Here is a 21,542-nt window from a genome sequence, read left to right as displayed (position 1 = left end):
GATGTGCCTCTGTGTTAATTTCAGGCTGAGCGACTGATGTGTATGTCTGTGTGTTAATTTCAGGCTGAGCGACTGATGTGTATGTCTGTGTGTGTTAATTTCAGGCTGAGCGACTGATGTGCCTCTCAGTGTGTTAATTTCAGGCTGAGTGACTGATGTGCCTCTGTGTGTTCATTTCAGGCTGAGCGACTGATGTGCCTCTCAGTGTGTTAATTTCAGGCTGAGCGACTGATGTGCCTCTCAGTGTGTTAATTTCAGGCTGAGCGACTGATGTCTGTCTGTGTGTGTTAATTCCAGGCTGAGCGACTGATGTGCCTCTCAGTGTGTTAATTTCAGGCTGAGCGACTGATGTGTCTGTCTGTGTGTGTTAATTTCAGGCTGAGCGACTGATGTGCCTCTGTGTGTTAATTTCAGGCTGAGCGACTGATGTGCCTCTGTGTTCATTTCAGGCTGAGCGACTGATGTGTATGTCTGTGTGTTAATTTCAGGCTGAGCGACTGATGTGTATGTCTGTGTGTGTTAATTTCAGGCTGAGCGACTGATGTGCCTCTCAGTGTGTTTATTTCAGGCTGAGCGACTGATGTGTCTGTCTGTGTGTGTTAATTCCAGGCTGAGCGACTGATGTGCCTCTGTGTGTTAATTTCAGGCTGAGCGACTGATGTGTATGTCTGTGTGTGAATTTCAGGCTGAGCGACTGATGTGTATGTCTGTGTGTGTTAATTTCAGACTGAGCGACTGATGTGCCTCTCAGTGTGTTAATTTCAGGCTGAGCGACTGATGTGCCTCTCAGTGTGTTAATTTCAGGCTGAGCGACTGATGTGTCTGTCTGTGTGTGTTAATTCCAGGCTGAGCGACTGATGTGTCTGTCTGTGTGTGTTAATTCCAGGCTGAGCGACTGATGTGCCTCTCAGTGTGTTAATTTCAGGCTGAGTGACTGATGTGCCTCTGTGTGTTCATTTCAGGCTGAGCGACTGATGTGCCTCTCAGTGTGTTAATTTCAGGCTGAGCGACTGATGTGCCTCTCAGTGTGTTAATTTCAGGCTGAGCGACTGATGTGCCTCTCAGTGTGTTAATTTCAGGCTGAGCGACTGATGTGTCTGTCTGTGTGTGTTAATTTCAGGCTGAGCGACTGATGTGTCTGTCTGTGTGTGTTAATTCCAGGCTGAGCGACTGATGTGCCTCTCATTGTGTTAATTTCAGGCTGAGCGACTGATGTGTCTTTCTGTGTGTGTTAATTCCAGGCTGAGCGACTGATGTGCCTCTCAGTGTGTTAATTTCAGGCTGAGCGACTGATGTCTGTCTGTGTGTGTGTTAATTCCAGGCTGAGCGACTGATGTGCCTCTCAGTGTGTTAATTTCAGGCTGAGCGACTGATGTGTCTGTCTGTGTGTGTTAATTCCAGGCTGAGCGACTGATGTGCCTCTCAGTGTGTTAATTTCAGGCTGAGCGACTGATGTGCCTCTCAGTGTGTTAATTTCAGGCTGAGCGACTGATGTGTCTGTCTGTGTGTGTTAATTCCAGGCTGAGCGACTGATGTGCCTCTCAGTGTGTTAATTTCAGGCTGAGCGACTGATGTGTCTGTCTGTGTGTGTTAATTTCAGGCTGAGCGACCGATGTGCCTCTCAGTGTGTTAATTTCAGGCTGAGCGACTGATGTGCCTCTCAGTGTGTTAAATTCAGGCTGAGCGACTGATGTGTCTGTCTGTGTGTGTTAATTCCAGGCTGAGCGACTGATGTGCCTCTCAGTGTGTTCATTTCAGGCTGAGCGACTGATATGTCTGTCTGTGTGTGATAATTCCAGGCTGAGCGACTGATGTGCCTCTCAGTGTGTTAATTTCAGGCTGAGCGACTGATGTGTCTGTCTGTGTGTGTTAATTCCAGGCTGAGCGACTGATGTGCCTCTGTGTGTTAATTCCAGGCTGAGCAACTGATGTGCCTCTCAGTGTGTTAATTTCAGGCTGAGCGACTTATGTGCCTCTCAGTGTGTTAATTCCAGGCTGAGCGACTGATGTGCCTCTCAGTGTGTTAATTCCAGGCTGAGCGACTGATGTGCCTCTGTGTTAATTTCAGGCTGAGCGACTGATGTGCCTCTGTGTGTTAATTTCAGGCTGAGCGACTGGTATGTCTGTCTGTGTGTGTTAATTTCAGGCTGAGCGACTGATGTGTCTGTCTGTGTGTGTTAATTTCAGGCTGAGCGACTGATGTGCCTCTCAGTGTGTTAATTTCAGGCTGAGCGACTGATGTGCCTCTCAGTGTGTTAATTTCAGGCTGAGCGACTGATGTGCCTCTCAGTGTGTTAATTTCAGGCTGAGCGACTGATGTGTCTGTCTGTGTGTGTTAATTCCAGGCTGAGCGACTGATGTGTCTGTCTGTGTGTGTTAATTCCAGGCTGAGCGACTGATGTGCCTCTCAGTGTGTTAATTTCAGGCTGAGCGACTGATGTGCCTCTCAGTGTGTTAATTTCAGGCTGAGCGACTGATGTGTCTGTCTGTGTGTGTTAATTTCAGGCTGAGCGACTGATGTGTCTGTCTGTGTGTGTTAATTCCAGGCTGAGCGACTGATGTGCCTCTCAGTGTGTTCATTTCAGGCTGAGCGACTGATGTGTCTGTCTGTGTGTGTTAATTCCAGGCTGAGCGATTGAAGGAGCAGGCTAATTGTTGGGAGAATGAAGAGAGAGCGGTGTCCCACCTGATGACTAGCTTACGTCACCCTCGTCCTCCCACTAAGGTCTACAGTAAGAACCCGTTCAGAATCTACGAGCATCGCCCCACCGCCACCGCCACCACCGCCGGAGACCAAAGACTGCACGACTCTGAGGAATGTAGTGATGACGAAGATGAGGATGATTCTGATGGATCGCCGCCCATCCTAACGAAAGCCCATGCAATGTTTGGAGTCAAGAGAACGGTGAGAGCTGGAAATTAGTTATTTGTCACATTTCCTCATTGCAGGGTGAGGTGATTGCTGTGTGATTGACTGGTTGTAGTGTTTACATAGTGATGGAAAAAGAAGTGCGTTCAATTGAATGTTATGTAATAGTTTCAGAATTAGATTGTTTTCCATCATTATATCATGTGACTTAGTATCGGAAGATGTGTTGTCTACCAACTAAGATGTGTTAACCTCTACGGGATCGGTTGAGCTAACGTGCGCTAATGTGATTAGCATGACTGTTTTAAGTAACAGCAAACCTTCCAGGACATAGACATCTCTTATATGGGCAGAAAGCTTAAATTCTTGTTAATCTAACTGCACTGTCCAATTTACATTAGCTATTAAAGTGAAAAAATAACATGCTATTGTTTGAGGAGAATGCACAACAACAAAAAACTTAACACGGCAACTGGTATGTTACATTCACCTCTGAAGGTAAATAATGTACTTACATTCAGAAATCTTGCTCTGATTTGTCATCCTGAGGGTCCCAGAGATAAAATGTAGCATAGTTTGGTTTGATAAAAACAATTTTTATATTCAAATGTAGGAACTGGGTTCTACAGTTTGAACCCTGGCTGTCTCTGGCTCTACACCCACCCCGCCCGGCCTTCTAGATGAGAAAGTTAGTGTATAAGCTAATGATCTATCATGTATGACATTCCTGGGAGTGTTAAACTTACATTTTGTATTCCCATATAATTGTTGTATGTTCTCTGTAGTTATGTACTTCAAAATGTATCAATTGATAAATTCGGCACATTTGGGCAGACTTGATACAAAATAGTCCAGTATTGCAATGCTTCACTGGATCAATCTGAAACTTTGCACGCACACTGCTGCCATCTAGTGGCCAAAATCTAAATTGTGCCTAAACTGCAATATTATATTGTGGCCTTTCCTTGCATTTCAAAGATGATAAATAGAAAACGCATGTTTTTTTGTTTTTATTATCTTTTACCAGATCTAATGTGTTATATTCTCCTACATTAATTTCAAATTTCCACAAACTTCAAAGTGTTTCCTTTCAAATGGTATCAATAATATGTATATCCTTGCTTCAGGTCCTGATCTACAGGCAGTTAGATTTGGGTATGTCATTTTAGGCGGAAAATGAAAAAAAGGGTCTGATCCTTAACCGGTTAAATGTTCTTGGCTGCAATGAAAGATTCACTCAGTTCTCTAGATTATGTTCAGGAATCCTCCTTACAGTACAACAGATAAACAGTTGTGATTTCTCTGGTGCTGTGGAGGCTATTGTGTAGCAGGCAGGCAGACTAAACCTTGTTCTCTTGTCAGTGGTCTGTCAGTGGTCATGGCTAATTTAAACTTCCATGGTTTTCTCATCTGTGTTGTCTATAGGCAACTGCTCCCTTGTGGTCTTTAGGCAACTGCTCCCTTGTGGTCTATAGGCAACTGCTCCCTTGTGGTGAAGATGATATTACAACAGATTGTGGTCTAAAAGTTAGGAACCCGCTCTATTTCACACAGCAGTAATATGGCTGTCAGATAAGACTGCCTGCGGATGATTGTTGCAGTTAATTAGTGAATTTGTTAAAGGATTGCTTTCATAGTCTTCACTGGGTTTAATCACTACGACAAAAAGAAAGTGACATCCTTGTAATACCCACTCAGTGAAAAACTGGAGCGTATGTAGAATGAGGCCTGTGGTCTGAGTTAACTCTGCCTGTCTCATTTGTGGTTCTCTAAACCAGGCAGCCTTCATCTGTGGGAAAGAGTTGCTCAAGCGTTCAAGGCTCACATCGTGTGGTTTGAGCATTTTACATTCAGAACAAAAGTTTATGATGAGGCCCGGTCCTCCCTGCAGACATTTAACCAGAGCCTTGAGTGTCTCTCTCTGTAGCTATTAAACTGCAGAAAGAGTTTAGAGAGGAAGTATTATGTTTATTTTAACCTTTTTTTTCTCTTTTTTTTAATCTGTTTTGTCTGTCTTGGAGAGCAGTTGTGCTCAGAAATGAAAAGTACGTTTTTAGTCCAGGACTAAGCTTAATCTGTGTCCGAGAAAACGGCCCTAAAGTTTAACATTTGATCTGTGTTTGTGTCCAGAGAGAGAGAGCTGAGAGAGCTGTCGTGCTCAAGAAGAGAGGTCGCAAGAGGCAAAGGATTAATAGCAGTGTGACGACAGAGACCATCTCGGAGACGACAGAGGTTCTGAATGAACCGTTTGACAACTCTGAGGACGAGAGGCCCATGCCCCTGCTGGAGAGGACCTGCAGGGTGGGAGAGATGGAGGTAGAGGAGGAGGAGGGGCTGAGGAAACCAGTGAAGAGACGCAGAGGTCGTCCGCGGCTGGAGAAAAACATGGACAGAGACAATCGTGAACACTGGAATGAAGGTAACTAAATCCTTGATGTTTTTAAGAAGCTGTATTATTTTAAGTTGTAAGTTATAACCGACAGCATACATCCTTTAAATCTGAACATCACATCACCAATTTGGTCAAATCACTGATGATCTTTTCTCTTTCTACTTTCTAGTAGCCGGTGTGCTGTCAAAGAAACCGGGCAGGCCTCGAGCGATTAAGCGCAAGAAGGGCTGGCCCAAAGGAGTGAAACGGGGGCCTCCAAAATGGCGTCTGAAGAAGGAGAGGAAGATGGGCTTCAAGCTGAACCTGTACACTCCCCCCGAGACTCCGCTGGAGGCCGAGGAGCCCCACATCCAGGCCGAGGAGCCCAAGGAGGAGCCGGAGGACCAGGACAAGGCCTCGACCATCACGGAGGAGGGTTCAGAGCCCGGCAGAGACCTGGCCGGTCGGGACACAGAGATGGACAAGCTCCTGCCCTCAGAGCCCCACAGTCCCATGGAGGAAGAAAGCCCTAGTAAACTGAGCTCCCCTGGGGTGTCTCCTGTGGCTTCTCCCATGGCCTATTCTCCAGTAGCCTCCCTTATGGCCTCTAGAGCTAGCACCCCTGTCTTCTCTCCTGTTGGCTCCGCTGTGTGTTCTCCCGCCGGATCCCCCAGTCGTGACGAGCCACCGGAGGAGGACCCACAGGACACTGAGCACGGGGACTCCCCCGCTCCATCTCCATCCAAACAGCTGGAACACAGCACTGAGGAGGATGAGGACGAAGAGGCCACTCACCTGGATGCGGACGATGAAGACGAGAGTCGCATCGAGTCGACGGCAGAGCCAGAGAAAGTGGAGAGGCAGCAGGATCCAGAGCCTTGTCAACAGCCTCCTAAAGCAGGGTCCTACACCACCTCAACGTTTTTAGATCCAAATGACAACGATAAGGATTCTGAACGACGTCAGGAGGAGGGGTCTGAAGGGATGGCCCATAGGCGAGAGGAGGAACAGCCGGCCAACACTGGAGACGAGAGAAGAGATGGTATCCAGGAACAGGCACCAAACGCAGCAGCAGTAGACACTAACCACCCCGTTGACTCCGAGTCAGAGGAGAGTAGCAGTCAGGAGGCTCGACGCCAGCCCCAGCAGACAGAGAGGGATGGAGAGAGACTTGCTGCGCTGAGTCCTGCTGCTGCGCTGAGAGACCGAGAGGAGGACCGAGAGGAGGACCGAGAGGAGGACCGAGAGGAGGAGACAGATCCTGAGGTGGACAAGGAGACGGCCCAGGCTGTGCAGAGCCTCACCCAGGAGACGGAGCGCGACACAGAGACACCGCAGGACAACTCCAGCTCGGGGTTCGAACAGGAGGTGAGCCACAACCTGCAGACCCACCCCATGGCCCCCCATAGCCCCCATCACACCCTAACCTCGCTGGACGAAGGCTGCCCCCAGTCGGACCACAGCAGCCCCCTGTCCTCGGCCCACTCCCACCCCAGCCAGTCGGTGCGCTCCGTCAGCAGCCCGGCTGTGTCCATCCTGGAGAGTAGTGGAGGTAGCAGCAGTGGAGGAGGAGGTTACACCCAAATCAGCCCTGACCACGCCTCCAGCGGCGGAGCCTCCATCTCGGTCCCATCCTCCCTCCACAACATGGAGACCAGCCCCATGATGGACGTGCCGTCGGTGTCGGACCACTCGTCCCAGCAGGTGGTGGACAGCGGCTTCAGCGACCTGGGCTCCATCGAGAGCACCACAGAGAACTATGAGAACCCCAGCTCCTACGACTCCACGCTGGGGGGCAGCATCTGTGGCGGGGCCGGGGGTCCGGGCGGACCTGGGGGCCCCTCTCAGAACAGCTGCTCCTACGGCCCCCTCCCCCCCAGCGGCCTGGTGCAGAGCAGCTGTTCTGTCAGCCAGCAAATGGGGGGCGTCAACCCTGGAAGCTGTGGCATGATTCAGCAGAATAGCCTGAGCTCCCCGCAGCACTGCAACGTCAAGTCACCACAGGGCTGTGTGGTGGTGGAGAGACCACCGAGCAATGGTCAACACAGTCAGAGGACTCAGCACAGTCACAGTCATACAATCACACACAATCCCCATGGCCATACTAGGCTCACTATCACTCCACACAATCAGCATCCGCAACTCAATCAGCCTCCCGGCACTCCACACAATCAACACAGCCAGATAACACAACTCAACCCACACACACACCCTGCACACAGTCAGCCACATAGTGTACATCACAATCAACACAGCCTTCACAATCAACACGGTCAACACAGCCTTCACAATCAACACGGTCAACACAGCCTTCACAATCAACACGGTCAACACAGCCTTCACAATCAACACGGTCAACACAGCCTTCACAATCAACACGGTCAACACACCCTTCACAATCAACACAGTCAACACAGCCTTCGCAATCAACACAGTCAACACAGCCTTCATAATCAACACAGCCACAGTCAGCAACAGGCCATGACACAGTGTGGCATAGCCACCAACTTCACGGCACCCATTCAGCTAGCTGACATCCCCGAGTCAGGCAACCCCAACCTGAGCAGCATCTATGAGAGGATGAACCAGGAGGGCTATGGCAGCGGTCATTACTCCCAGCCCTCGGCCACCTTCAGCCTGGCCAAACTGCAGCAGCTGACCAACACCCTCATAGACCACCCTCACTCTCTGCCTTTCAACCACTCAGCCTCCCACTCCCACCCTATCACATCCTATGCAAACAGTACCTCCCTGTCATCGCACTCGCAGCACTCTGGCCTGGTGTCTCTGTCCCAGTCCCCCCACCCCAGCAACCCTCGCCCCCACGGGGTCTCTCCTCACCCCGGGGGCCCCCAGGTCCAGGTGCAGGCCACCATGACCCCCCCTCCGACCTCCTCCCACCCCCTTAGCTCCCCTCAGATGATGCTGCAGCGCAACGCCATGGGCATCTCCAACATCCCCACCTCCCAGAGGACTCTACAGGCTCAGATGGCCCCCGTGGGACCCAAGGGCCCCACACACATTGCCATGCGCTCCAAGTCAGCAGCCTCTGGTCTCTCCTCCCACCCCCACCACCAGCACCAGCAGCAGATGTACAGCCACACCCGCGGGGCCCCCCAGACAGTCACCATGCAGGCCCCCTCGTCCCGGACGCTGGCAGCCATGCCAAGGGGCATGAACATGGGCACGGTCAACATCATGCCAGCCCCTGGCAATCCCTACAACCATGCTGTTAGTGTCAACTCCATGAACATGCCCGCCGCCGCCGCCATAAACCACGCCATGAACGGCTACCACGTCACCACCCAGGGGGCAGCCATGATGGCGGCCAATGGTGGTTACCACGGCAACCAGATGTCGGGTCATCAGATGGCGGCGGCCTACATGAACCAGTCGCCCGGGGCCCAGTACGCTTCTATGCAGATGGGCATGATGGGAACACAGCCATACCCCCAGCAACCCATGCAGGCTCCGCCGCACGGCAGCATGATGTACTCTTCAACTGGTCAACACGGATACATGACCAACACCGGACCCATGTCCAAGCAGACACTCAAAGGGCCTTTCATCAGACGGTAACCCACGGTTACTAACCTAACCGTTAAGTAACAGTTAATGAAACCGTAACTAATGACAAACAAATGTAATCAATCTGACTGGATGTTTAAATCACACAAATGTGTATTATTATTACTATGAGTTCCAAATGCACAAATTTGGCCTTTGTTTGTTTGTTGTTGATAATGTTTGTTTCTTTGTTTTTCATTGTTTATAGTTACTTAAAAACCAGCACTTGGAAAGAATGCAAAAAGTTTCATCAACAAGCAAACTTTTTACAACAAGCTACTATCTATGTCAAAGTATTTTTGTTCCTAACAGATTTGTGTTCATTTAGTTCCTAAGCCTTACGTCATAAAGATGAAAATGTATTTCATTAGTATTAGTCTCCCTGGTCACTCCGGAGGGAGGGGGAGACTGGGGAGAGAGTTCATCACAGAGAGTGAGTGTAGTTATGTAGCAGCCTCAAACTAAGCCATCTAATGTGCCTGCTACAAACAGACTTAAACAAGTGGATATTCCTAGAACCTGTTCAGTGTACCTGTCTAACAGTGCTGACAATTAGTTTGTACTATACTCATGCCTTTGTATATTTAAATTATTGTACTTATTTTGTAAAGCATGCTTCGGTCTCCAGTCTCCGTTAGTAACAGTGCATTGAGTAGTACTGTACAAGTGTTGTGCTTAATAGCAAGCCATTCTAAATATATTTTGGCCTTTATTAGGTTCCCCCTCTCACAGGGAGAAAGAAGAAACTATATTTTGTTAATTCTAATAATGTAAAAAAAAGTGTAAACTTCTTTAGTCCTGTTCTTCTGTATGTTTGAGAGGTTTTATTGCTATGTATGTATGTATAATTCTGAAGTCTTTTGTAACAGATTTCCTTGAGGCAGCTTTCTGTTTTATAATGCAGAAGACTGATTTCTGTCCAGATAACTAAGCATATCTCAGTGTTTGTACCCTGACTCTGATTTTAAAACATTTCAGAGGTGTACCAATGTCGAGAAATGTGGCGGAATTTAAAAAAACAACTAAATGATTATAATGATGATGATTATTAATAATAAAGAAATATACATTTAGTCCAAAGTCAATATTTTACATAATGCCTTTAAAAAAACTACATTTTCATTCCATCTGTAGATTTGTTTTCTATCTTTATAAAATGTTGGATTTATATTTTACGAAGTGTAGGACTAGAGGATGTGAATAGACCAAACTCAGCTAACGGATTGCATGTAAAAAGCAACTTGTGTTTTTGTCTATATTGCTCTTTTGTAGCCTTTCTACCTGTAAAGAATGGCTGGTAGGGTCAGTTACATGGGAAGACCTGGCTATGTGCACAAACAAGCAGTCTTTTATTGATGACTTTCTCCTTTTTTCAGACACTTTAAAAATGCTGTACATTTTAGCATAAAATAAATTAGGATTGACCATGCACACTATTCTACTCCATTGACTTACAACTGACTTAACGTCAGATTAATTGGGAGTTTTGAAGTTCAAAATGTTAAATGACAGACCTCTAAGCCAAGGCAATGTCCTCTTTATAAAACTTCAGCATTTAGTTTAAAGGGGCAGTCTGCAGTTGATACATACATTTTTGGACTGTGTGATGATGTACAGTGGCTTGCGAAAGTATTCACCCCCCTTGGCATTTTTCCTATTTTGTTGCCTTACAACCTGGAATTTAAATGGATTTTGGGGGGGTTTGTATCATTTGATTTACACAACATGCCTACCACTTTGAAGATGCAAAATAATTTTTTTGTGAAACAAACAAGAAATAAGGCAAAAAAACAAAACTTGAGTGTGCATAACTATTCACCCCCTCCCAAAGTCAATACTTTGTAGAGCCACCATTTGCAACAATTACAGCTGCAAGTCTCATGGGGTATGTCTCTATAAGCTTGGCACATCTAGCCACTGGGATTTTTGGCCATTCTTCAAGGCAAAACTGCTCCAGCTCCTTCAAGTTGGATGGGTTCCGCTGGTGTACAGCAATCTTTAAGTCTTACAACAGATTCTCAATTGGATTGAGGTCTGGACTTTGACTAGGCCATTCCAAGACATTTAAATGTTTCCCCTTAAACCACTCAAGTGTTGCTTTAGCTGTATGCTTAGGGTCATTGTCCTGCTAGAAGGTGAACCTCCATCGCAGTCTCAAATCTCTGGAAGACTGAAACAGGTTTCCCTCAAGAATTTCCCTGTATTTAGCGCCACCCATCATTCCTTCAATTCTGACCAGTTTCCCAGTCCCTGCCGATGAAAAACATCCCCACAGCATGATGCTGCCACCACCATGCTTCACTGTGGGGATGGTGTTCTCGGGGTGATGAGAGGTGTTGGGTTTGCGCCAGACATAGCGTTTTCCTTGATGGCCAAAAAGCTAAATTTTAGTCTCATCTGACCAGAGTACCTTCTTCCATATGTTTGGGGAGTCTCCCACATGGCTTTTGGTGAACACCAAACGTGTTTGCTTATTTTTTTCTTTAAGCAATGGCTTTTTTCTGGCCACTCTTCCGTAAAGCCCAGCTCTATGGAGTGTACGGCTTAAAGTGGTCCTATGGACAGATACTCCAATCTCAGCTGTGGAGCTTTGCAGCTACTTCAGGGTTATCTTTGGTCTCTTTGTTGCCTCTGATGAATGCCCTCCTTGCCTGGTCTGTGAGTTTTGGTGGGCGGCCCTCTCTTGGCAGGTTTTTTGTGGTGCCATATTCTTTCAATTTTTTAAATAATGGATTAAATGGTGCTCCGTGGGATGTTCAAAGTTCCTGATATTTTTTTATAACCTAACCCTGATCTGTACTTCTCCACAACTTTGTCCCTGACCTGTTTGGAGAGCTCCTTGGTCTTCATGGTGCCGCTTGCTTGGTGGTGCCCCTTTCTTAGTGGTGTTGCAGACTCTGGGGCCTTTCAGAACAGGTGTATATATACTGAGATCATGTGACAGATCATGTGACACTTAGATTGCACACAGGTGGACTTTATTTAACTTATTATGTGAATTCTGAAGGTAATTGGTTGCACCAGATGTTATTTAGGGGCTTCATAGCAAAGGGGGTGAATACATATGCACACACCACTTTTCGGTTATACATTTTTTAGAGTTTTTTGAAACAAGTTATTTTTTTTTTATTTCACTTCACCAATTTGGACTATTTTGTGTATGTCCATTACATGACATCCAAATAAAAATCCATTTAAATTACAGGTTGTAATGCAACAAAATAGGAAAAACGCCAAGGGGGATGAATACATTTGCAAGGCACTGTATAGCCATGGATTATTGAATAATATAACTTTTAAATGCCTCATGACCTTAGTTCAACTGTCAGTTCAACTGTCGTACCCCATCACAACCCAAAATATAAGCTTGTTTTACTCCAAATGTTTGTAAATAAAGCCAATGTAAACAAACACTGTATAGCTTACAAACATGGTTAAAACTAGTTTAGATCTCATGGATGGTCTGTCAGTGTAAATGTATGGATGCAAGATCTTCATCTGACCCTGCTTCTCACAACAGGAAAAGAATCCTGCAGCAACAGGAAATGTGGATTATAATTAATGGCCATTTTTGTAGTGGTTGATATATTTTTCATTAGGGAAAATTTAAGTCTGAAATATTCAAGTGTAAATTACTAACTTTGGATGCCTTTACAATTAGCATTTCCTGCTGCGCAAGAAAATTATCTACGACAAAGTGATCAAATTAAGATAGCAGATCTGTAGCTATTGTCTATGAATTTGAGTGTTAACATTTCTCGGGCCCCATCCCTTAGCGGTTTACCAAAACAAGTGGTGGGATGGTTGCTTTGTTATTGTTATTGTTTGAACTGTGGATTTCCACTTTAACTCTTTTAAATTTGAAGTACAATTGGAGTACAGTATTTTTGAAGTACTAGGAAACCTACTTGTTAGACAATTTTTTCACTGTACACATTTCTTGTGGAACCAAATGATCTAAATGAAATACATGTCCCTTTTCTCAGGGTGCATCGATCACATTTTATCCTTCTTTTCATCCTCCTCTCTTTCCTTGTCGTTTTCTTCTCCTCCTTTTCCCTCGTCAGTCGTCACTCCGTTCCTCTGTTCTAAGAGGTAGGTGTCCAGCTGCCGGAGCTGTTTCAGGAAGCCCCAGTTGGGGATGATACGCCTGCGTCGCTTCACGTGGTCCACGGCGTCCACTACCGTCATGTTCTTACAGATCATCAGGTAGGCCAGGAACAGGGTGGCTGACCGACTTCTCCCCATCACACAGTGCACCAGCAGCTTATCTACATGGAAACGCATAGAAAAACATGACTGGAAGAAGAGGTGTTTGTTATTAGAATAGAACGGTACCCCTGTATAATTACTTGAATGAATAAGCATTAATAACCTTACATTTTTTGTAAACATTTATAAACATTTCAAAGTATTTATAAGCTTTGCCATTCATAGGCATTTATAACAATGCTTTATAAAGAAATTATAAGCACTTACAGTTGAAAAAGGAAGTTTACATACGCCTTAGCCAAATACATTTAAACTCAGTTTTTCACAATTCCTGACATTTAATCCTAGTAAAAATTCCCTTTCTTACGTCAGTTAGGATCACCACTTTATTTTAAGAATGTGAAATGTCTGAATAATAGTAGAGAATGATTTATTTCAGCTTTTATTTATTTCATCACATTCCCATTGGGTCAGAAATTGACATACACTCAATTAGTATTTGGTAGCATTGCCTTTAAATTGTTTAACTTGGGTCAAACGTTTCGGGTGGCCTTCCACAAGCTTCCCACAATAAGTTGGGTGAATTTTGGCCCATTCCTCCTGACAAAACTGCTGTAACTGAGTCAGGTTTGTAGGCCTCCTTGCTCACACACGCTTTTTCAGTTCTGCCCACACATTTTCTATAGGATTGAGGTCAGGGCTTTGTGATGGCCATTCCAATACCTTGACTTTGTTGTCCTTAAGGCATTTTGCCACAACTTTGGAAGTATGCTTGGGGTCATTGTCCATTTGGAAGACCCATTTGCGACCAAGCTTTAACTTCCTGACTGATGCCTTGAGATGTTGCTTCAATATATCCACATAATTTTCCTTCCTCATGATGCCATCTATTTTGTGAAGTGCACCAGTCCCTCCCACAGCATGATGCTGCCACCCCCGTGCTTCACGGTTGGGATGGTGTTCTTCGGCTTGCAAGGGACCCCCTTTTTCCTCCAAACATAACGATGGTCATTATGGCCAAACAGTTCTATTTTTGTTTCATCAGACCAGAGGACATTTCTCCAAAAACCACAATCTTTGTCCCCATGTGCAGTTGCAAACCGTAGTCTGGCTTTTTTATGTGGCTTCTTCCTTGCTGAGTGGCCTTTCAGGTTATGTCGATATAGGACTCGTTTTACTGTGGATATAGATACTTTTGTACCTGTTTCCTCCAGCATCTTCACAATGTCCTTTGCTGTTGTTCTGGGATTGATTTGCACTTTCGCACCAAAGTACGTTCATCTCTAGGAGACAGAACGCGTCTCCTTCCTGAGCGGTATGACGGCTGCGTGGTCCCATGGTGTTTATACTTGCGTACTATTGTTTGTACAGATGAACGTGGTACCTTCAGGCGTTTGGAAATTGCTCCCAAGGATGAACCAGACTTGTGGAGGTCTACAATTGTTTTTCTGAGGTCTTGGCTGATTTCTTTTGATTTTCCCATGAGTTGTAATGACTCCAACCTAAGTGTATGTAAACTTCCGACTTCAACTGTATAATTTCTTATTCATTAAAGTTAATAAAATGTCACCCAAACTAAGACTAACTTACTCTCAGGTATGTTGAGTGTTTGGTCGATGAACTGGGCTGTAGGAAAGAAGTACTGGCTAAGGTCAAAGGTTGGAGTATCCTCTGCGACGACCCCATGGTAGACCACGTCCATGTCGCTGTAGAACTCCGCTCCCGTGTCCACATTGTTCCACGTCCCCTCTGCTGCGTTCAGGATGTGGGTCATGCCCAATTTCTTCAGGTTGTATTTGTCTTTGGCACTCTCTCTGTCAATGTAAGGATTTACTAGCCTGAGTGCCAGTCAGTTTGTGCTATCATGCTAACTCCTTGTCAGTCACTCATTGTCATACCAAATGGTTTGTTTATAATGATCAAATGGAATTGGCAAGAGCACAAACAGACTGGGGACCTGGCTAAGGATGCAGGGACCTGTACTGCAGGTAGGAGACAAAGAGTGTACTCAAACAGTTAATACATCAGACAGTAGGTAACTGTTATAATTCTGTATATAATGCAGTAATACTCAGTTATAATACTTGAGAATACTGAACAGATATAACACTTAAGGTAAATAATAGCCTTGCTGGCCATAGACAATATACTGTATATAGGTCCTATATCTATGGTTTCTGGTCTCTTGCCAACTCCTTAGGGAAATATCAAGCCAAACATTTTACATGACAAGGCGTTGGCATTATAGAACGAACAGACTGCCTGGCACTCAAGCTAGGTAAATAATGCTACTTTATGTTGAATTTGATCTCTTACAGAACACAGACTGCCTCACTTACTCGTCTCCAATCCAGACATTGGGCCAGACCTGGTTGATGTGAGTGTACTCCATGCAGTCACGGTTAAGGATCTTCTCCAGCTCATAGCCTCCAGGTGTGACGTATTCCACCACAGGTTCAGGTGGCTTCGTCTTAGGAACAAACTTTTTCTTCACAGTTGCACACCTCTTGGAGCTGTGAGACGCCATGTTTATCACAATAGCTTCCTGCTTTCACACAGGATCCATTCCCTTAAAAATATAAAATAAAGTTTTGATTTGGAGCTATTTCCTTCTAACGTGCCACAAAGACAATGTCGTAAGACAGGTATCTATGGCACATTTCTGTTAATGTGCATTTTAGGCATTATTTAAATCCCTAACATGCACTGGCAACAGTTAGAATTATAATTCTGGTCAAAGAACAACATACCAAGAGATTTAATTGAAGTCCTCTACTGTACGGTTGGGATGGTGTTCTTCGAGTGTAGCCTTTTAGAGTGTAGCCTTATGTGTGTTTCCTGTTGTCAAATGTGGTAAAATGTTGTCAAACAGTTGGAGGAAACCAATAGAACCCAGTGCTTGAAGTTTAATTCTGGGAGCCTGACGAGTGGAGTCGGTCGGGGGCACAGATTGTATAACTGGACAGGCATCAAATTTAGAGGATATTTTTAGTGCTCTGAAGTGGAAGCAAGGCCCCCTGACCTTAGCCTTAGCGGCTGAGTAACTTGCCTGTAGGGAAAAACCTCCTCAGTCATAGGTTGCGTCCAAAATGGCATCCTATCCCCTATTGTGCTGTATTTTTGAACGAGAGCCCCCAGAGTCCCCAATGCAGGCTCTAGTCAAAAGTAGTGCACTATATAGGGAATAGGGTGCCATTTCAGATGCAGACATCTACTCCTAAACAGAGCTGGGAACTTTAATCTCTGCTGCTGGCAGAAGGAAGCCGTGCTGTGCTTATCCTTCCTTTGCCAAACGATATATCCCATATTCACTCCAGTGAACGGGGTATGCCAAGCACCTGTTCAAGCATAAGAATGATTCCTTGGAATTCTGTCAGTTTACATATCACAGTCTTAAAGAGAGGGCCGTGGGATTTTGTTCGTCATTCTATAAGAAGGAGTAGGCCTATACTTAAAGTCATATAGTCAAAGAAATATGTAACTTTGATGGGTGTTTCTAGGAAGAAATGTCATTGAAATATGTCAAGGGATAAGATGGGGAAAGGATGATAAAATGGTACACGTCTTGAGTTCTCAGTTGTATGATGATATGCGTGATGCGTGTTACTTTCGCTGATATTTTAAAGGCTCCTCAATGCGAGCCACACAACAGAAGTCCAAAAGTAATGATGATGATTGCAGTGTGGAAAGGAGTTGAACAAAGCCTTTTTACATGTCAAATTTCAGTTTTACACCATCAAGCTCCTCTCTTCTCCCCTTCACATCTTCATGCTCTGGCATCATTCGTTCTGACAGTGAAATCATTAGACCTGGGATGTTTATTTTATTATGACAGCGAGCGTCTCTCTTCTCTACAGTGCGATGCTCTGGAGTACAAGCATCTCTTAAGATGGCTCCATCTCTTTTCATCTTGTTTCATCTCTTTTATGAACCACAGTTGGCATATTTCTGTCATAGTAAATCAACCCTCTTACTTTAAGACATCACATTTTAACAGCTTCAGTGGTAGATTTCAGCAGTTTAGAAACATTTTTGATAGACAGGAAGTGACTGAATAAGTGTAACGTTATTTATTTATAAAGGTATGCAGACACATCAATATAACCTACATGTTGTTCCGTCTATTAGTCTCCATCGGTCTGTATAGATGTATTTCTATCAAGCAAAAATAGAAGTAGAAGAATATAATAATATAGCACGTTAGTGTTGTGGTATTAGAGACAAGAGATTCTGTGATGTCATACAACAATAGTCTTTCACAATTATACCATGAGTCATTATTCATTTCCCCATTCTCTCCAGAGTCAAGGATGTATCCAGATGGTACAGTTGGCTCAGACATCCAGTGATTGGGAGAAGCTGAGAATCCCTTGGCCCAGGCAGGGTGGGTGGTTCTGGGCTAGGTTTCGCTCTGGTGACAAGAACCGTGTTGGAGGCCAGGGCAACAGCAGGTGGTGGAGAGAACAGAACTGCACCATAGTACCCCTCCAGATGTGATTCTGCTAATTGAAGCGAATTAGAGGACCTGTTCTTCAGACTGTCGTCATTAGCATTTGGTGTTCATCGCAATCTGTCATTTCTAATGTTGGTTTGTTGTAAAAAGAAGAACATTGGTTCTAATGAATTCGTGTTTTATTAACTTACTTTTGTGGTTTTGTGCGTTGTCTCTGTAGGTACACTTGTTTGTTTCAGTTTGTACTCATTATTGTGAAGCAACAAATATCACAAGTCTTTGAATGATAAAAGTTGAATGTGTTGATCACATTAGCAAGGGATTTATTTCTGACACGTCGGAATTTATACAAAATAATAAAACCATCTACAGTATGAGTATAGTGTCTGCACAGTTGTCCCCCATCTATGTCTCATCAAAAAATGTGTTTTCATTGTCATCTAGCCTGGTAGTGGAGTTGTTTGTCCAGGTCTCGGAGCTGCTCCAGGAATCCAGCGTTGGGACAGATGTTTCTGTTGGCAGCCACAGCCTTGATGGCATCCACCAGGGACAGGTTCTCATCGATCATCAGGTAGGCCAGGACCAGAGAGGACGAGCGACTCAGACCCATGGCGCAGTGGACCAACACCTTACCTGCCAGGGAAGAAAGGCTACATGCTTAGCTCTCATTCAGTTGAAGAAGAAGGACACAGGTACATAGGTAATTCCATCATGTGTAAAATGTATTTACATACAGTACTTCAATTCCGTACCTACTGTATCTATTTTGTTTACCTAAGTGATGTCTTGGCTCACCCAAATCCCCCTGGCAACATGTACCATATCCCATTTAGTAGAAGAACACCTCATAGATTACTTGTTGTTTATTTCATATTGTGTAATTTGTGTCAAACAGCCTTACAGACCTGTAGGCTTAATATAAAAATGGAGATATTTCTAAATAGACTACCTCCCAAAAGTTTTCTTTCAACAATGTTGCAACAAATGTTTCTACACATGGTAATCCGTGGTTTCTTATCCTGCTTTGGGGCTTAGGGCCCATGGGTGCGGGTAATTGAACTGTCTTCCAGGCTGTGTGTTTCTGCTAGGGATTACTGTAGGCCCCACTACACACTGGAGGGCTAGTCCGATCAACCAGTCAGTCAGCATGTGGAGGAGGGGAGCGGAGGCATTGTCTACGTCCCAAATAGCAACTTATTCCCGACATACTACACTACTTTTGACCGGGGCCCATAGGGAATGGGAATAGGCTATAGGGTGCCATTTGGAACGCTCCCATCATCTTATTACTGTCAAGTCAGATACCGGATGCACTCTGCATAACGAGGACAGGAAGTAGCAGCTCTGCTAAAGCACAAGTCCACAAACATAATTTTGTAATTTCCATGTCCAATGAAAGTGTTGCTTACAAATTACCAGGGAAATCTATTTAAAACCAATATTCTTGTCCAAGGTCACCAGCTTATGAGGAGATTACTGTGGGGTACGATATTAGCTTGATATTATGTTTTTGCAGCTTTGTGATTTGCATTTTAACTGCTAATGGAATGGAAGGGAGGATTGCTGCATTGTGTTAGAACTGACAGACTAATGATGTTTGAATATAATTCATTCACAAACAATGTAATTTCAAAGGTAATTTTAGAGAAAATGATACAGAGAAAAAAACATGCACAGAATATACATTTAGAGATGATGCTCTCTGCATGGTAAAAAGATCCTTAGGTCGGGTAGCTGTAAAGTACTTTGTGACAACTGATCATGTAAAAAGGGCTTTATAAAATTGATTGATTAATTGACTGGTTGATTGATTGCTTACCGTTGGGCGAGCTCAGGGCGGACTTGATGAATTTGGCTGCAGAATAGAAGAAGATGCTGAGGTCAAAGGAGGGCATGTCGAATGCCTCCACTCCATGGTAGGAGATTCTAGTGTCCCTGTAGTAGCTGGCACCTGTGTTCACATTAAACTTCCCATCCGCTGCGTTCAAGACGTGGGTGATGTGATGAGTCTGGAGTGTCCTCTTGTCTTTGGCTGCATACCTAACAACACACAAGACCATGTAAGTGGTATTGCTAATACCCAGCCATCACCTGTGTCTGTCTTGAGATGTCTTAAGACGTTGTTCTAAAGGCATGTCTGGTTGATTATGAACACTTAGTGGTGATATGTAGCGTTCATAAAGCATTCATTAAGCCTGTATATGCATGACATAAAGAGTCATAAGTAAAGCGTTACCAGGGTATTTTAATCTCTGGTTCAAACCATGTCCCCTCGAATCACATCACATCTTAGCAGACACTTATATCGATGTGTCTTACAGTCATGGCAGGAATTGAATCCACGACCTTGTGACAGTAGATGTCACTACTGCACTGCAAGACTTCTGTAATTTCAACAGTAAAACACTGTAGAATGCACAGTAAAATATCCTTAAATGTGTTTTACAGAATTTAATATGGTGCATTGTTGGAAAATGTTGTTGCGGGGAAAGAGTCTGGCTCATTAACATATTTTAAGGAGTGCCTGTGACATGTGGTAGTAGTTCCTTAACAATTAAATGTATATAGGGAACAGATCAGAGTAGTAGCATGTCTTAAACCTTTAATGTTTCAATATTTAACCATGTCCATTTAGACCTCTAGAAGTGCAAGTGATATAAAACACCTAGTATTCATCACTTTTACAGTATTGTACTGCGTTTCATTGCTTTGACATTATAGTAATTTACAGGAAGCTGGCATCAAGTTACCGTGAATATTTCAGTACTGTGTTGGCACTATCCAGAGATAGAGACATACTGTATCATAAGATATCTTGTTGTAATTACATAAATGTTTAAGACCAATGTATCCTTAACTACAACAACATCTTCAATAACGGTTACAGAAATGTTTAACTTACTATGAATGTGATATGTGTTTTTTTAATCAACTTTGGTTGAATGCACTGACTAAGTTGCTAAGGACAAGTGGTGCTCGCTAAATTACCAAAATGTAAATGGAAAAATGAAAACTTGCAAAAAACACTGGGTAATATGTCACTGGGTAATTACAGTAATATACAGTAATTGTGATGAGTACTGTATATTAGATTACAGTGACATTTTTGTTACTGTAAAGTGGATAACCGTAGCTGTAGTGTAAAATAAAATACAGTAATTTACTGGCCAATTGCTGCCAGTAAGTTACGGCACATTTTACAGGAAATGTTTTACAGTGTGGGCTAGTCAAAACTGCATACATTGTTAATAAGGGACAAGCTTCAGTCTATGTGATTAAAAAATATCACATATACTTACAAAAAATTTATGAACTCAAGCATCTGCTAAGTGGCACTTATAGTATACAGTATAGCCTATTATATTGAGGGTGAGTTCTCTTACATGTCTCCTATGTAGATCCTGGGCTGAACCTCATCCATATGGTCACTGGTCCCTGGTTTGGTCCACATCAGCCTCTGGAGCTCTGAGGCTGGGGGCGTCTCGTACCTGCTCTCTGCCCCCTCAGAGCCCCCCAAACAACTGCTGATGCTGTCCATGCCCCGGCGCATGTCTGGCTGTCTGGGTGGTGCTGGTGGTGGTGGTCTGAAACTCCTGTTGCTGCTAAACCTTCCACTCAATCTGCTATTGGAGTCACACATTTATATTTTTAGCAGCGATTCCAATATGATACGATAAGATACAATAACAACTATATTTGTCCACCGGTTACATCCGAAATGTGTCTTCTGCTCCGCTCTCAAACCCAATGTACCCAATGACTCGCACATATTTTGAGATTACCACACATAGGGTTCATTGGTCTGGAATAGTACATGTATTCATTGTATGTATGAGTCATCGGGTACACAAACCTTTTATATATACAGTGGGGGGGAAAAAGTATTTAGTCAGCCACCAATTGTGCAAGTTCTCCCACTTAAAAAGATGAGAGAGGCCTGTAATTTTCATCATAGGTAAATGTCAACTATAACAGACAAAATGAGAAGAAAAAAAATCCAGAAAATCACATTGTAGGATTTTTTATGAATTTATTTGCAAATTATGGTGGAAAATAAGTATTGTGTAAGT

General features: G+C 44.2%; 3 protein-coding genes across 3 annotated transcripts in view; 1 reads left to right on the top strand and 2 right to left on the bottom strand.

Moving 5' to 3' along the window:
• The window catches only part of LOC311136678 (histone acetyltransferase KAT6B-like), a 57,221-nt gene extending 47,389 nt beyond the window's left edge, over positions 1-9,832 (top strand). Inside the window, exons 15-17 of the mRNA XM_084170894.1 lie at positions 2,627-2,905; positions 5,000-5,288; positions 5,431-9,832. Coding sequence (XP_084027020.1) covers positions 2,627-2,905; positions 5,000-5,288; positions 5,431-8,819 — 3,957 coding nt within the window. The 3' untranslated portion in view covers positions 8,820-9,832. The remainder of the gene's footprint in view (positions 1-2,626; positions 2,906-4,999; positions 5,289-5,430) is intronic.
• A 2,971-nt stretch (positions 9,833-12,803) lies between these two features.
• Positions 12,804-15,546, bottom strand: LOC311124575 (dual specificity phosphatase 29-like; the record flags this gene model as incomplete). The annotated part of the gene is made up of 3 exons (XM_084158314.1): positions 12,804-13,078; positions 14,610-14,833; positions 15,359-15,546. The coding sequence occupies 3 exons, from the start codon at positions 15,544-15,546 to the stop codon at positions 12,804-12,806; spliced, it is 687 nt and encodes a 228-aa protein (XP_084014440.1).
• A 2,362-nt stretch (positions 15,547-17,908) lies between these two features.
• LOC311124464 (dual specificity phosphatase 29-like) lies at positions 17,909-21,022 on the bottom strand (the record flags this gene model as incomplete). The annotated part of the gene is made up of 3 exons (XM_084158302.1): positions 17,909-18,105; positions 19,292-19,512; positions 20,856-21,022. 3 exons carry the CDS (start codon positions 21,020-21,022, stop codon positions 17,909-17,911), a joined length of 585 nt encoding a protein of 194 aa, XP_084014428.1.
• Between the last annotated feature and the right edge of the window lie 520 nt (positions 21,023-21,542).

The sequence above is a fragment of the Coregonus lavaretus genome (assembly GCF_964263955.1).
Source record: "Coregonus lavaretus genome assembly, chromosome: 1".
NCBI lineage: Eukaryota > Metazoa > Chordata > Actinopteri > Salmoniformes > Salmonidae > Coregonus > Coregonus lavaretus.
This window is presented reverse-complemented; position numbering and strand designations above follow the sequence as displayed.